Here is a 16,307-nt window from a genome sequence, read left to right on the forward strand (position 1 = left end):
CGGATGCACGCCAAGACCGTAGGATCCTACGCAGTGCCGTAGGGGACCGCACCGCCACTTCCCAGCAAATTAGGGACACTGTTGCTCCTGGGGTATCGGCGAGGACCATTCGCAACCGTCTCCATGAAGCTGGGCTACGGTCCCGCACACCGTTAGGCCGTCTTCCGCTCACGCCCCAACATCGTGCAGCCCGCCTTCAGTGGTGTCGCGACAGGCGTGAATGGAGGGACGAATGGAGACGTGTCGTCTTCAGCGATGAGAGTCGCTTCTGCCTTGGTGCCAATGATGGTCGTATGTGTGTTTGGCGCCGTGCAGGTGAGCGCCACAATCAGGACTGCATACGACCGAGGCACACAGGGCCAACACCCGGCATCATGGTGTGGGGAGCGATCTCCTACACTGGCCGTACACCACTGGTGATCGTCGAGGGGACACTGAATAGTGCACGGTACATCCAAACCGTCATCGAACCCATCGTTCTACCATTCCTAGACCGGCAAGGGAACTTGCTGCTCCAACAGGACAATGCACGTCCGCATGTATCCCGTGCCACCCAACGTGCTCTAGAAGGTGTAAGTCAACTACCCTGGCCAGCAAGATCTCCGGATCTGTCCCCCATTGAGCATGTTTGGGACTGGATGAAGCGTCGTCTCACGCGGTCTGCACGTCCAGCACGAACGCTGGTCCAACTGAGGTGCCAGGTGGAAATGGCATGCCAAGCCGTTCCACAGGACTACATCCAGCATCTCTACGATCGTCTCCATGGGAGAATAGCAGCCTGCATTGCTGCGAAAGGTGGATATACACTGTACTAGTGCCGACATTGTGCATGCTCTGTTGCCTGTGTCTATGTACCTGTGGTTCTGTCAGTGTGATCATGTGATGTATCTGACCCCAGGAATGTGTCAATAAAGTTTCCCCTTCCTGGGACAATGAATTCACGGTGTTCTTATTTCAATTTCCAGGAGTGTAGTTCCATATCATATCCTGCTCTCCATGGCTGATAAAAGTTTTACTAAAATTCTATTTAATTGCCTTCACGACTGTACATCCTGATTCCCTATTACTAATGGGCTCCAACCAGGATGTGTCCTTGCACCAACTCGGTTCGCCTTACTTTGAGACATTGTCTGTAAAAAATGCAGGCGCAGGACTTAAATACAGATTTGACATAGGACTATTTAATAAATCCAGACTCTATTCTAAGAGGTTCACAAATCTGACCCTGGTAAGTGAATTGCAGATGGCAATGCTTCTCCAGCCCATAAACAAAAATCCACAGAGCTGCAACTGTTTGTAAATTGTTTCTGTAGTGCACATAAATGGTTTGGTCTGATTGTCAGTGTCCCAAAAACAATGGTAGTCACACAACTATCTCCTGGAAATGCATCTCTGCATTACTATCTCTATTTTCAGTACATGTTTGGAACAATTAGAGAACTTTCTCTATCTAGGCAGCTTATTGTCAATTACTTGCTCGTCGGAAAAAGGACATGGAGAACAGAATATGTGCTGCCCATGCTGAATTTGGACGTTTCGCGTATCAGGTGTTCCTGAATAAAGAAATGATGCTCTCAAGGGGTATTGAGCAGTTGTTTCCACTCTACTCTGTGGTTGTGAAACCGGAAAACTATATTGCTGTTATCTTAAGAAACTACTATGATTCAACTGACAGAAGCTTAGGCACATTATGGACATCAAATTGGATGACTTCATATCAAACAATACTGTTCCTGACAAGGCAAAGATGTAGAGTACTGAAGCCATGGTGATTGGTCACCAATTCAAATGGATTGTCCACCTCCAGCAGATGAGAAATGGCAGACTTAAACAAATTTTGTGTAGGGAAGTGAGCCCTGATAGAAGAACCTGTGGTGCTCCTCTGAAGCACTGTAAGGATCAATTTGAGAAGAACATAAAACCACATAAACATTGACCCTGTAATTGGTGTGTCACAGCAGATCATAATTGCTGTCATGCAACTACTTCAGCAGCTGTTTTACATTTTGAAGAGATATGTGAGAAACTGGAAAATGAAAAACATCAGAAATACAAACTTTGTCAGCTCCAGTTGCACCCTCTGCCATCTATTATGTGTAATCTATGTGGCTGCATGTTTCATACCCAGATTAGTCCACTAAGCTATCTAGGGCATCTTTGCACCTGAACTGTGACACGGTAAAGGAAATACAGGAGATAAATGAAAACTCAGATACAAGTATCAGTCAACAACAATGTTCTAATTATTTTTAAGCTCTCCTTTATGTCCAACAAAAATCTTTTCACAATTTGGCTTGTTGCATCTTGGTTAACTGTACCCATTCTGGATAAGTTTAAAGTCCAAGGCTGTTCTAAAGCGTGTATTTATATCTCTCAGCTTACACTAATACCTAATACAATCATTTTACTCAGAATTCGTGTGTGGGGTTTAAAGAAACTACAGTTCTTATTCTTGTTGCTTATTTTTTTATGTGGAGACAGCCTGTAATCAGTGGCAACAGAAAATGAATTAATGTCATGTTAGGCAAGTGTTGTGATGCTTATGTAAAAAAGATAATGGGGAATTATTTTCCTTGTCCTTGTCCAGCTTGAGCATGTAATACACCTGTTATGATGTCGGTGCAACGTTAAAATCTAACCATTCTTGTGTGTGGTTCTGAAAAGTAGTATTGTTTGTGAGTGTGAGAACCTGTCTCAGCTTCTGCTTGGAAAATAGAATTTCTTTTGGCTATATATAAAATATTATGATAAGAATATTCAAATTTGGAACTGAGGTTGTATTTGATTCTCTCTCGCATAAATAACAGTTGCAACATCACAAGTTTTATTCTTTATTTTTAATCATATAGCATTATAACTACACGAATTAAATGCAGAATAATTCAAAATCAACTGATAATTATATGTTAAGAACACATTCTTTGGCAATTAACAAAAACCAAACTCCCGTACAGTTAAACATTTCAACAATTGTATACACAGAGATAAACTGTTAGAATGAATGAATATATTAACATTGTTTAAAAAATTAATACACTTCATGATCATTCTGCTAGCTTTTGCAGATTGTGCAACTTAAATAGTAATTGTTTATGAATAATACAAAAGTCTGCAATTCATACTCTTAGGCTTGAGAAACTTAGGAAAAATAGGGAATCTGAATGGCAAACAATGCCAGCCATATTGCAAATGCAGAAATCACAGTTGCTTTGATTATTCAGCAATACATGCTGACTTTAGAGAATATATTTTTTTGTTTATTTAAATCATTTTATCCTTGAGATCATAAACTTTATATTTTATGGCACACCATTAGACCAGATTCTTTCACCAACTTGTACTTCTTGTCACAGCTCATATCCACTTACATAATCAGTCATCTGCATACACTGAAATGTGTATACATTTAATTTACTAAATCTATAGTAAAATATATACCGGACGACGAGCATATATTGACTTACCTTTCCTACTTTTTTAAAAAAGGAAGAATGCACAGTAATTCACTGAAGAGAGAGAAAAAATAGTTTTAAGTGGTTATTTTTTCCATCTGATTCTAAGCTGCAGCACTTTTGTTTGTCTTCTACAAAAGACAGCATTAGTTTTACATGCATTTCTCTAGCAAGTAGCTTTGTTCGATGTTAGTCTTTTGATGTGAGATTGTGATTTATAGAGATATAGGAAGCACTGGTGTACAGCAAGTTTTTATAGTCTTATTTGTAAGTAAACTGACATATTTCAATTAATATTGGAGAACTAAGGAAATTGCACATGCAGATGGGAACTTTTAAACATTACTATACCTGCAGCTTATTTTCTTTTTGCAGGGGTAAGGATTTGGGAATTTTATTTATTTTTTCACTCTATCAGTGCTTTACGCACACATTAAAATAACATTTTTTTCTTTGCATTTTTTGAGATATAAAAAGTTTGGACGGGAAATAACGCCAGACACTAGAATCAAGCAAAAATCTTTCTTGTTGCTTGAGGAAGATTACTTGAGGAACTATTTGATGATAAACATTAAGCTATAGTAACAATAGTTTTCCATGCAAGAATAGGTAAATTAATCTAATGCTTTGGGAAAACACACATGTAACTTTTAGTATTGCTGAAATAAAATTAGTGGTACCACGAGAGAACTGTAATGCTACATTATTAAATATTAAAACCACATTCAGTTCAAATATAAACATAAATGTAGTCATGTATGTCATGCAACGACATTTAAATGAGTAACATTTCATGTACATTCAACACTTACCCTGTAACATCACTGCAGACTGTATTAGAAAGCAAAGGTCAACATCATTACCAAAATTTTTCCTTCTTTATGACAAAGTTTTCTGTTTTATTACATGTAAGGAGACTAAAATGGTACAGGCAGTCTTTTCAGATGTTCTCAGTTCACAAAAAATGTGCTGTTTATATTTTTCAAAAACGCGATACACTTTCCAGGCTTGTTATGTTTTCTTTCCTTATAACTTCCTGCTATGATGCTCCTATTGAAAGCTAGCAAGTTGTAAAAAATAGCTTGTCATTCAGTAGAAACCGAAATTGAGCAGACCTTTGCACAGCAGTCCTGAAACCCCCGTTCCCCAAAGAGCTTTAGAAAAACAATTTCGGTTTAGCTGCTACAAAGCTGGTGCTTCAAACAGCTTATTACATTTAGGAACCATCAAAACATTTCATTTATGTTCAGAGAGAGAATATGTGAAGCTTAAGAATGAAGGATTTCTAGCACCATAGAATTTAAGAGATTATACACTGCTTAGCTGGGAAGAGCATAACTCAGGTCAAACTCCCTGAAATAGCAGATGTTAAGAGATTTTGTAATGGGAGCCATATTTCAAATAATTAAATCTCCATCCTGTAAGTTTACTAAATATTGCCTTTCTCATCTTGTTGTACTTTTTCAGTAACAGTTTGTGGACTGAATGACATTGATATTAACACCAAATATGTTCTGACACGAAAACTGAACAGAACCCTGTAAAATGTTTCATATGGAAACATGACCCATTGTTCTGGTATTTCCTGCATTAACAGAAACACCTTTCTGTGAAAGGTTTCACTTCATTTTGTTCACTTGTAGAAGTCCAGAACATCAGTGTTTTTTGATACTCTTGCATGTGCAAAGTTTGAATAAATGAGAATACTGTGTTTTCATGGGAATAGGGAATGTATCTCACAAGAAGCAGGTTACAAATGTTACATATCATTTGTTAACTTGATGATATTATAAAACTCTCTAACTTTTTGACACTGTTCAACAACTGATACACGTTTAATTTTGTGTGACACAAACATAATATTTGCTAATAATGTCTTGCATTCAATATTGTTTGTGCTACATTCAGAAAAAAACTCTCAATATACGACTGATAGTACATGAGTGTTTGTCTAGATGAGTAGGGTGAAAACAGTAGGCAGTAATACTATACTCCCAAGTGTGGCCATTTTTTGCAGAGAGAATATCATTTTTGTAAAAGTTACAACAAAACACGAGCTCTCGAGCAAATTGACAGGGAAGGGGTGGCGGGTGGAACAGTTGTCTACTGCTCGCAAGCATACAACTAAATTGGTTTGAATATGGCTGCAGTAAGAGTTACTTCCTATCTCTGAACATAAGATGATTTTAAATTGGAAATATTGCAGTATGTGGAGAGCAGCAAACTGTACAGTTGTGCTTAAGAATGTGTTGCCACTTGACAGGGAACGAGGTAGCTGAGCTGAGTAGCTCAGATAGCAGCGGTCGTGACACGGGTCTGGCCGGGCCCTGGAGGCACGCCCCGTGCCGCATTTCCGTCGAGTCGAGCCTGCCGCAACCAGTCCCTCAGGCTGCGCGTCCGCTCCACGAGCGAACGGTCGAGGCCCGACTGAGTGGGGGTGGTGTCGGGTACTCCTCCGTAGCGCCGAAGCTGAGCTGGTGGTGGTGGGTGGTGGTACGCGGGAACTGCCACCGGCACCGTAACGGGAGGCACCCACGTGTACGCCAAAGGTGGTGGAGGTGGCAGGCTGTCTGCACATACAAATTGACTTGGGTATAAAATCTGAGTGGACTGTGCTAGCAACTGTCAATAGCTTGAACATTAATGCTGTATACCTTAACTCAAATAGCGAGGGCCAATAAATGAGAGAACTGTTGCACAGTCATCTTGGCAGTCCGTGTATCCAATTTGCTGATTGAAATAGTATGTGGAGGAATGGGAAAGAAGACTGAGGAACTGTTAGATGGGAATCAGTTTGGCTTTAGAAAAGAAGAGTCAGTTTTGATATTACACTTGATAATGGAGGAGAGATTTAAGAAAAATGAAAACACTTTTTATAGGATTTGCCAGCCTAGAGAAAACATCAGATGAAATAAAGTGGTTGTGAGATGTTTAAAATCCTCATAACAATATGTATACACTATAGAGTGAGACAAATAGTATACAAAATGCAAAGAGCCAAGATGCATAAATTAAAATAGAAGACAGTGAGGAGTGCTCAGATTAAAAAGGATGTAAGACAAGGCTGTACTCTTTCTCCTCTACTGTTTATCAAAAAAGTGATTAAGGAAAGAAAAGGAAGGTTCAACAGTGGGATTAAAATTCAGGGTGAAAGGATATAATATTGAACTGGATTTGCAGATTGGACCTTAATACAGGCATCAGCAGGAGAAGACACTTATTTAACATTTACAGAAAAACCACAACTACAAATATGTTAATCACTGCAAGCTCCCAACATCCACACAGTCAAATTTGCAGCTTTCCATTTGATAATGCAGCACATTGTATCAGTTCCGTTATCTGTATCTACCTTTCAAACAGAACAACAGACTATCAAACTTTTTGCTTCCAGAAATGTCAATAGCTCTGCCCTGATTGATAATAAAACATATAAAAAAAGAAAATGCCTAAGTTACACCACTTCTGTACGCTATCCAACAGTAACCATTCCATAATAAAAATTGGTGTACCATTCCATATGTTGGCAACTCTGCTAAGAGTAGTCTCACAACCAGACCTGCATATAATGTTGTTGTTGTTGTGGTCTTAAGTCCAGAGACTGGTTTGATGCAGCTCTCCATGCTACTATATCCTGTGCAAGCTTCTTCATCTCCCAGTACCTACAGCAACCTACATCCTTCTGAATCCGCTTATTGTATTCATCTCTTGGTCTCCCTGCACGGTTTTTACCCTCCACGCTGCCCTCCAATACTAAATTGGTGATCCCTCGATGCCTCAGAACATGTCCTACCAACCGATCCCTTCTTCTAGTCAAGTTGTGCCACAAATTTCTCTTCTCCCCAATTCTATTCAATACCTCCTCATTAGTTGTGTGATCTACCTGTCTAATCTTTAGCATTCTTCTGTAGCACCACAGTTTGAAAGCTTCTATTCTCTTCATGCCTGAACTATTTATCATCCATGTTTCTCTTCCATACATGGCTACACTCCATACAAATATTTTCAGAAATGACATCCTGACACTTAAATCTATACTTGATGTTAACAAATTTCTCTTCTTCAGAAATGCTTTTCTTGCCATTGACAGTCTACATTTTATATCCTCTCTACTTCGACCATCATCAGTTATTTTGCTCCCCAAATAGCAAAACTCATATACTACTTTAAGTATCTCATTTCCTAATCTAATTCCCTCAGCATCACCTGACTTAATTCGACTACTTTCCATTATCCTCATTTTGCTTTTGTTGATGTTCATCTTATATCCTCCTTTCAAGACACTGTCCATTCTATTCAACTGCTCTTCCAGAACTTTTGCTCTCTCTAATAGAATTAAAATGTCATCGGTGAACCTCAGAGTTTTTATTTCTTCTCCATGGATTTTAATTCCTACTCCGAATTTTTCTTTTGTGTCCTTTACTGCCTGCTCAATATACAGATTGAATAACATCGGGGATAGGCTACAACCCTGTCTCACTCCCTCCCCCAACCACTGCTTCCCTTTCATGTCCCACAACTCTTATAACTGCCATCTGGTTTCCGTACAAATTGTGAATAGTCTCTCACTCCCTGTATTTTATCCCTGCCACCTTCAGAATTTGAAAGAGAGTATTCCACTCAACAATGTCAAAAGCTTACTCTAATTCTACAAATGCTAGAAACATAGGTTTGCCTTTCCTTCATCTATCTTCTAAGATAAGTTTTAGGGTCAGTATTGCTTCACGTGTTCCAACATTTCTACGGAATCCAAACTGATCTTCCCTGAGGTCGGCTTCTACCAGTTTTCCATTTGTCTGTAAAGAATTTGCGTTATTATTTTGCAGCCCTAACTTATTAAACTGATAGTTCGGTAATTTCCACATCTGTCAACACCTGCTTTCTTTGGGATTAGAATTATTATATTCTTCTTGAAGTCTGAGGGTATTTCACCTGTCTCATACACCTTACTCACCAGGTTTTGTCAGGGCTGGCTCTCACAAGGCTGCCAGTGGTTCTAATGGAATGTTATCTACTTCCAGGGGCCTTGTTTCAACTTAGGTCTTTCAGTGCTCTGTCAAACTCTTCACGCAGTACCATATCTCCCATTTCATCTTCATCTAAATGCTCTTCCATAATATTGTCCTCAAGTACATCACCCTTGTATAGACCCTCCATATACTCCTTCCACCTTTCTGCTTTCCCTTCTTCGCTTAGAACTGGGTTTCCATCTGAGCTCTTGATATTCATTCAAGTGGTTCTCTTTTCTCCAAAGGTCTCTTTAATTTTCCTGTAGGCAGTATCTATCTTGCCCCCTAGTGAGAAAAATTATATATAAAAACAAAGATGAGGTGACTTACCGAACAAAAGCGCTGGCAGGTCGATAGACACACAAACAAACACAAACATACACACAAAATTCAAGCTTTCGCAACAAACTGTTGCCTCATCAGGAAAGAGGGAAGGAGAGGGGAAGACGAAAGGAAGTGGGTTTTAAGGGAGAGGGTAAGGAGTCATTCCAATCCCGGGAGCGGAAAGACTTACCTAAGGGGGAAAAAAGGACAGGTATACACTCGCACACATTCCTGTCAATCATTCCCTAACGCTCTCCCTGAAACTCTCTACAACCTCTGGTTCTGTCAATTTATCCAGGTCTCAGCTCCTTAAATTCCCACCTTTTTGCCATTTCTTCAGTTTTAATCTACAGTTCATAACCAATAGAGTGTGGTGAGAGTCCACATTGGCCGCTGGAAATGTCTTACAATTTAAAACCTGGTTCCTAAATCTCTGTCTTACCATTATATAATCTATCTGAAACCTTCAAGTATCTCCAGGCCTCTTCCATGTATACAACCTTCTTTCATGATTCTTGAACCAAGTGTTAGCTATGATTAAGTTATTCTCTGTGCAAAATCCTACCAGGTGGCCTCCTCTTTCATTTCTTACCCCCATTATATATTCACCTACTACATTTTCTTTTCTTCCTTTTCCTACTATAGAATTCCAGTCACCCATGACTATTAAATTTTCGTCTCCCTTCACTATCTGAATAATTTCTTTTATCTCATCTTACATTTCATCAATCTCTTTGTCATCTGCGGAGCTACTTGGCATATAAACTTGTACTACTGTGGTAGGTGTGGGCTTCGTGTCTATCTTGGCCATAATAATGCGTTCACTGTTCTGTTTGTAGTAGCTTACCTGCACTCTTATTTTTTATTCATTATTAAACCTACTCCTGCATTACCCCTATTTGATTTTGTATTTATAGCCCTGTATTCACCTGACCAGATGTCTTGTTCCTCCTGCCACTGAACTTCACTAATTCCCACTATATCTAACTTTAGCCTACCCATTTCCCTTTTTAAATTTTCTAACCTACCTGCCCGATTAAGGGATTTGACATTCCATGCTCCGATACATAGAACATCAGTTTTCTTTTTCCTGATCACGACATCCTCCTAAGTAGTCCTCACCCGAAGATCCGAATGGGGGACTATTTTACCTTGGGAATATTTTACCCAAGAGGATCATTTAACCATTTAACCATACAGTAAAGGTTCATGCCCTTGGGAAAAATTACGGCTGCAGTTTCCCCTTGCTTTCAGCTGTTTGTAGTTCCAGCACAGTAAGCCTGTTTTGGTTAGTGTTACAAGGCCAGATCAGTCAATCGTACAGACTGTTGCCCCTGCAACTACTGAAAAGGCTGCTGCCCCTCTTCAGCAACAATATGTTTGTCTGGCCTCTCGGCAGATACCCCTCCATGGTGGTTGCACCTATGATATGGCTATCTGTATCACTGAGGCACGCAAGCCTCCCCACCAACGGCAAGGTCTATGGTTCATAGGGGAAGGCTGCATATAATACTGATCACATATCAAAATATGTATGCAATATTAAAGGCAAACTGCAAACTTTGGCACAGAGTGGTGTGTATAAAATAACATGCAAGCACTGTGGCAAAGTATATGTTGGTCAGTGAGGCAGAGCTGTGGCAATTAGAATATCTGAACATGCGAGAAGCTGGAGGTTAAGATTCATCTTTATTGAACATATGTTAACAGAAAACCACTTCACAATGTAGAGTGTGAGGTCTTACAACCTGCTAAGAAAAGCAGAAAGATGACCCTATTGGAAATACAGGAAATTAATAAACATGTGACACAGAATGGTAACATAGTACCAAATGGAAATCTCAATTTAATTTTTCCAATTTGTTGAATTAATTTTTAGTTACACAAACATTTGACTAAAATTGTAACTTCTGCTTCAGTTTTCATTTGTTGTTGGAACATAGCTCTGCATAAAAAACTTTATTTATTTATTGACGTTTTTGTTAAATGTAACTGTTTCTGTGTGACATTTAAACGTAATGCTTCCTTTGTAAATGATCTACTTGTCATCATTTATATGTCTTTCATATCTTCCATACAAATAATATGTGTGTAAATCGTATGTCATTTTATCTGTGTTTGTGGTAGTCATTTACCACCTAATGACGGCCTAAAAAGCTGAAAGCTGGTTCATGACCAAATATAATTTTGCAGAAAATCAGGAAAGTCTTTCCTATTTAATATTGTTTGATATCCTCAGAAAAAGTGAGGAAGAATTACAGGACTCTTCAAAATGAGACTAATAGTTTACCGGTCCCAGAATATAGATTGAGAATGTATCAAACAAAGACAAAAATTTTAAGGAGTAAAATAGGTTAGTGACATACTTAGCACAAAATCTGGGAAGGGTACCATGTACTGAACAACTAGTATCTTCCAGAATGAGATTTTCACTCTGCAGTGGAGTGTGCACTGATATGAAACTTCCTGGCAGATTAAAACTGTGTGCCGGACCAAGACTCGAACTTGGGACCTTTGCCTTTCGCGGGCGAAAGGCAAAGGTCCCGAGTTCGAGTCTCGATCCGACACACAGTTTTAATCTGCCAGGAAGTTTCAACTAGTATCTTGCCCCGGCTTTACTCTGGTAATAGTAAGTATCCACATTCAGACAAATCATCTGCCATGGCGCTAATAGATAATGTACACAAAGCTTCCATGTGAATCAGTCTGTTAATGAAAACCGTATCAAAATCCTTACAGCTGTTCCTGAGATTAACCTTCATGCACAAACAGTAAAATGTTGAAGTGACTTTAATTTATAATTCTTATAGAAGTGAAAAAATTCTGCTACTTTGATGCAAGAATATGAGAAACAGACTAGCACACACAAAGAGAGCATTCCTCACTAAAAGAAGTCTAGTAGTACCAAAACCAGGCATCAGTTCAATAAATAAATGTACAAGAATGTACATCTGCAGCATATCATCATCTTGAAGTGTATTGTAGACTGTGAGAAAACTGGAAAAGAAGAGAACTGAAGTGTTTGGAATGTGGTGTTACAACAAAAAGTTGAAAATTGACTGATCTGGTAAGATATTTAATTGGTTGGTTCTATGCACATCATATGGAAAGGTATATATGTAGAGCACTGAGTAGGAACAGGCATAAGATGACAGGACATGGGGTAAGACATCAGGAGCAGTAGACAGCAGAAACTGTAATGGAAGAAAGAGACTGGAATATAGAGCAAAAATATTAGAAGGGCTCAAGTGCTACTCAGAGATGAAGAGATTGGTACAAGACAGGAATTCATGTCGAGCTACACCAAACCAAACAGAAGTTTTTCTGAATTTCTAAATGTTTTCTTTCATTATAGAATCTACAGAATATTTCTTAGGGTCTGACTGTTGTTATTAATTTGAAGTGCACTACATGTAGATGACTCAGTGTTCTCACACCCTCTTTAAAACTCTGTCACACTATTCGGAACAAAAAGCATCCTGACTGTTTAATGCCATCCAATATAATTATATATAAAGCCAGATCCGGTTCGAGAACATTTTTCCACACAGTTGACTTGTCATTTGATGCATCCTGCCCTCCTCCACGTGCCTCTTTTCCTTTGTACACTTTCATCTTTATCAGATTTTACAACTAATTGTTACACACACTTCATATGAGTCTTGCACTTGTGTGCCCCTCTGAGCTTGGTACTCCAAGCAGCCACCACTAATTGTGGTATGTCCTGTAGAGAAATCATGCAGCTGTGACACTTCTGCCACCTCCCCGATCTAGTCACCACGAATGGTGGCTTGTGTGAGTTAGGCCTTAAATTGGCCCTGTATAGAGCTGTTACAGCTCCAATGTAAACAAAGCCTCCTGTATCTAGCCTTTGACTTTGCTCCCCAATCTGAAGATTGGAACAAGGCTTGTACATAGTTTGTCTGAGAAAATCTGCCTTCTACTCTTGTGTCTTCAGAAGTGACTGTCGCTTTAATAATCAGATCACATCACAATTGTTCATATATTATTAGAAAATATATGCTCCTAGTTAAGTGCTGCAATACTTAAGGAAACTGTATTAAATTAGGACAACATGCCTTGTCAGACTGATAATTTTCTCATTGTTTCCACAATTATATCATGTAATGTCCCTTGAACAAGATCATGGACAGCTTTTTTGATAATATCGCACAAGTAATTCCATGCCAACAACATGTTAACTCAGTACTGGAAATATGAATTATATCATGAAGTGGTTTAAGGCAGTTATGAACCAATTTAATTCTTTTGCAGTCTTGCCTAATAAAGTGAGAGCAGTTGGCATCACTTACGGCTGTGCATGTTAGTGTTTGCATTTAGATTTCTCAAAATGATATGTTTCTTACTATCTATTCCTCCTATTTTCTCCATACTCTCTCTCTGCCTCTCTCTGTACACTTACATACTTGCTCCATATGTCTCTCTCTTTTTATGATCAGGGTAGAATAATTTCCACTTTGTGACACATTTTAGCCCAGTTACTTACTGTAGTATTTATTATTATGATATTTGATGAACTAAAGTGTTCAAGTATCAATAAAAAGGCTACTTATTGCACATTTGTATATTCAAACCCATTTAACTAAAAATGCATCAGGAGCCACAGAGGAGAAATTTTTGGGAAGGTGAGAACATGAAGCTCACTTTCTGCAAGTGCATCCAAACTTAATTACCTCAATAATTTAAAATTGCAGCTCATGAACTTTTTGATGTACTTCATATTCCACACTAGCTTACCAGATAAATAGTGCATATATGTATGTTTATTACACACTTAGGAGTTGATGACAATAATAGTAATGATAATAACAAAGTCCTACTGATGGAAATATTGTACCAGAATCTGAAAGTCAATGGAACAACAGCAAATCATTGATACAGTAAGAATTTAGTCTCTGTTTTTCAATAGTATTACTATTTAATTTTTGGTTGACTGTATTCAGTGACTGACTTAATTTTGAAGTAAGAGAATTTAAGCATATCATCAAGCACTTTCAAAAAAGTCTGTTGCTACATTACAGTGGCTATTTTACTGACATCGATCACGAACTTTATTGTCAAACTATTAAATGTTAAACATTCTAATCAACATTTTCTTTCATTTATTTTCAATTAATTGTATTTTGTGGCAAGTATCTACTTACAGAACGCAAATGAGAGTCATGCCTGCTTAAGGTCATGCATTGTATTATCAATTTAGTTTCAAAGCTCCTTATTTTTAATATGCCGTACATAAAAGAAAGACCATTTTAAATGCTGCTGAAAATAGTATATACTGACTTGATGCAATATTTCCATCCTTTTGCTGCTTGTTGAGGACATCCCATATCTCTCTAATCTCAGTGTTAAGGTTCTCCAGGCTCTTAATGATCTCTGTCGACTCCTGATAGTGGGCGCCTCTGCGAGTCATGTCATTAACTTGACCTGCAGGAGTATTCAGACACACTGAAAGCATGTTTTACAGGGGAAATACTTTCACTCTGCCAATATGATAACAGAATATCATCAAAGAACAGTGCAGATTAAGTGTCAAAATAAACAAGAAACCGAGAAACCAAAATATCGGGTTACAGTAACACTTGAACAGGTTCTGTTACATAAAAGGTAAAATTGTTACAAGATTGGTAGGCACAGCAAACAATTATTGTCAACTGTCTCATGAGATTTAAAAATATAAAATTCTGTTTGGAAGGCAGAAGAGGTATAGGTTTCCAGAAAACTGAAATCAGTTTCATTGAACAGAAACATTTTTAGGGGAAGTAATCCACAGATAAAATAATAGAAAGGGGAAGTGTTGGAAAGGCTTTTAAAGGGTTGTGATTTCATAACTGTAGGATACCTGCTTCTGCTCTTATCTCCATTCATTTGCCTTTTAGCCTCTAAGGAAGTAGTATCTCAAAATAACATGAAGAACTGAGTAGCATGTCACTGAGTTTGCCTTTTTAACCTGTAGTAAGAAATGCTTGTTTGCTTTTGACTGATGCACTGATGCAATAATTCTCAACTTCTTGAAAGCCTTCAATACAGTTCCATGTCATCACCTAGCAAGCCAGGTTCCCGACCTTCCTTAGATCATTACCCCTAAGTGCAGTCAGACATTAGCTAGTACCCCCACTCTACCCCCTCCCTCCCCCTCGCCATCTGTACAATGAAAGACTTTTCTTAGAACACTTTTATTTTTTAAAATGGTGAAAGATGGATGATATTTAGTTAGTTTGTTTCTTTGTGTGTGTGTGTGTGTGTGTGTGTGTGTGTGTGTGTGTGTGTGTGTGTGTGTTTTACAATGAATGACAAAGGAATTTGTGGTGCGGTACACACTTGTTGCAAAACATGCTTCCCCTAGCACTCCTGAAAGAAAGGATATTGCGGAGACATGGCTTAGCCACAGCCTGGGGGATGTTTCCAGAATGAGATTTTCACTCTGCAGCGGAGTGTGCGCTGATATGAAACTTCCTGGCAGATTAAAACTGTGTGCCCGACCGAGACTCGAACTCGGGACCTTTGCCTTTCGCAAATCCTTTCTTTCAGGAGTGCTAGTTCTGCAAGGTTCGCAGGAGAGCTTCTGTAAAGTTTGGAAGGTAGGAGACGAGGTACTGGCAGAAGTAAAGCTCTGAGTACTGGGCGTGAGTCGTGCTTCGGTAGCTCAGTTGGTAGAGCACTTGCCCGCGAAAGGGAAAGGTCCCGAGTTCGAGTCTCGGTCGGGCACACAGTTTTAATCTGCCAGGAAGTTTCATATCAGCGCACACTCCGCTGCAGAGTGAAAATCTCATTCTGGAAACATCCCCCAGGCTGTGGCTAAGCCATGTCTCCGCAATATCCTTTCTTTCAGGAGTGCTAGTTCTGCAAGGTTCGCAGGAGAGCTTCTGTAAAGTTTGGAAGGTAGGAGACGAGGTACTGGCAGAAGTAAAGCTGTGAGTACCGGGCGTGAGTCGTGCTTCGGTAGCTCAGTTGGTAGAGCACTTGCCCGCGAAAGGCAAAGGTCCCGAGTTCGAGTCTCGGTCGGGCACACAGTTTTAATCTGCCAGGAAGTTTCATATCAGCGCACACTCCGCTGCAGAGTGAAAATCTCATTCTGGAAACATCCCCCAGGCTGTGGCTAAGCCATGTCTCCGCAATATCCTTTCTTTCAGGAGTGCTAGTTCTGCAAGGTTCGCAGGAGAGCTTCTGTAAAGTTTGGAAGGTAGGAGACGAGGTACTGGCAGAAGTAAAGCTGTGAGTACCGGGCGTGAGTCGTGCTTCGGTAGCTCAGTTGGTAGAGCACTTGCCCGCGAAAGGCAAAGGTCCCGAGTTCGAGTCTCGGTCGGGCACACAGTTTTAATCTGCCAGGAAGTTTCATATCAGCGCACACTCCGCTGCAGAGTGAAAATCTCATTCTGGAAACATCCCCCAGGCTGTGGCTAAGCCATGTCTCCGCAATATCCTTTCTTTCAGGAGTGCTAGTTCTGCAAGGTTCGCAGGAGAGCTTCTGTAAAGTTTGGAAGGTAGGAGACGAGGTACTGGC

At 39.5% G+C, this 16,307-nt stretch overlaps 1 protein-coding gene across 1 annotated transcript in view; it reads right to left on the reverse strand.

Moving 5' to 3' along the window:
• Positions 1–2,942: 2,942 nt before the first annotated feature.
• The window catches only part of LOC124550937 (centrosomal protein of 164 kDa), a 635,732-nt gene continuing 622,367 nt past the window's right edge, over positions 2,943–16,307 (reverse strand). The window contains exons 22-23 of the mRNA XM_047125745.1: positions 14,087–14,230; positions 2,943–6,022 (exon numbers count right to left, since the gene is read on the reverse strand). Of these exons, the coding sequence (XP_046981701.1) occupies positions 5,742–6,022; positions 14,087–14,230 (425 nt within the window). The 3' untranslated portion in view covers positions 2,943–5,741. The remainder of the gene's footprint in view (positions 6,023–14,086; positions 14,231–16,307) is intronic.

Source organism: Schistocerca americana, chromosome 9 (genome assembly GCF_021461395.2).
Source record: "Schistocerca americana isolate TAMUIC-IGC-003095 chromosome 9, iqSchAmer2.1, whole genome shotgun sequence".
Taxonomy (NCBI): Eukaryota; Metazoa; Arthropoda; class Insecta; order Orthoptera; family Acrididae; genus Schistocerca; species Schistocerca americana.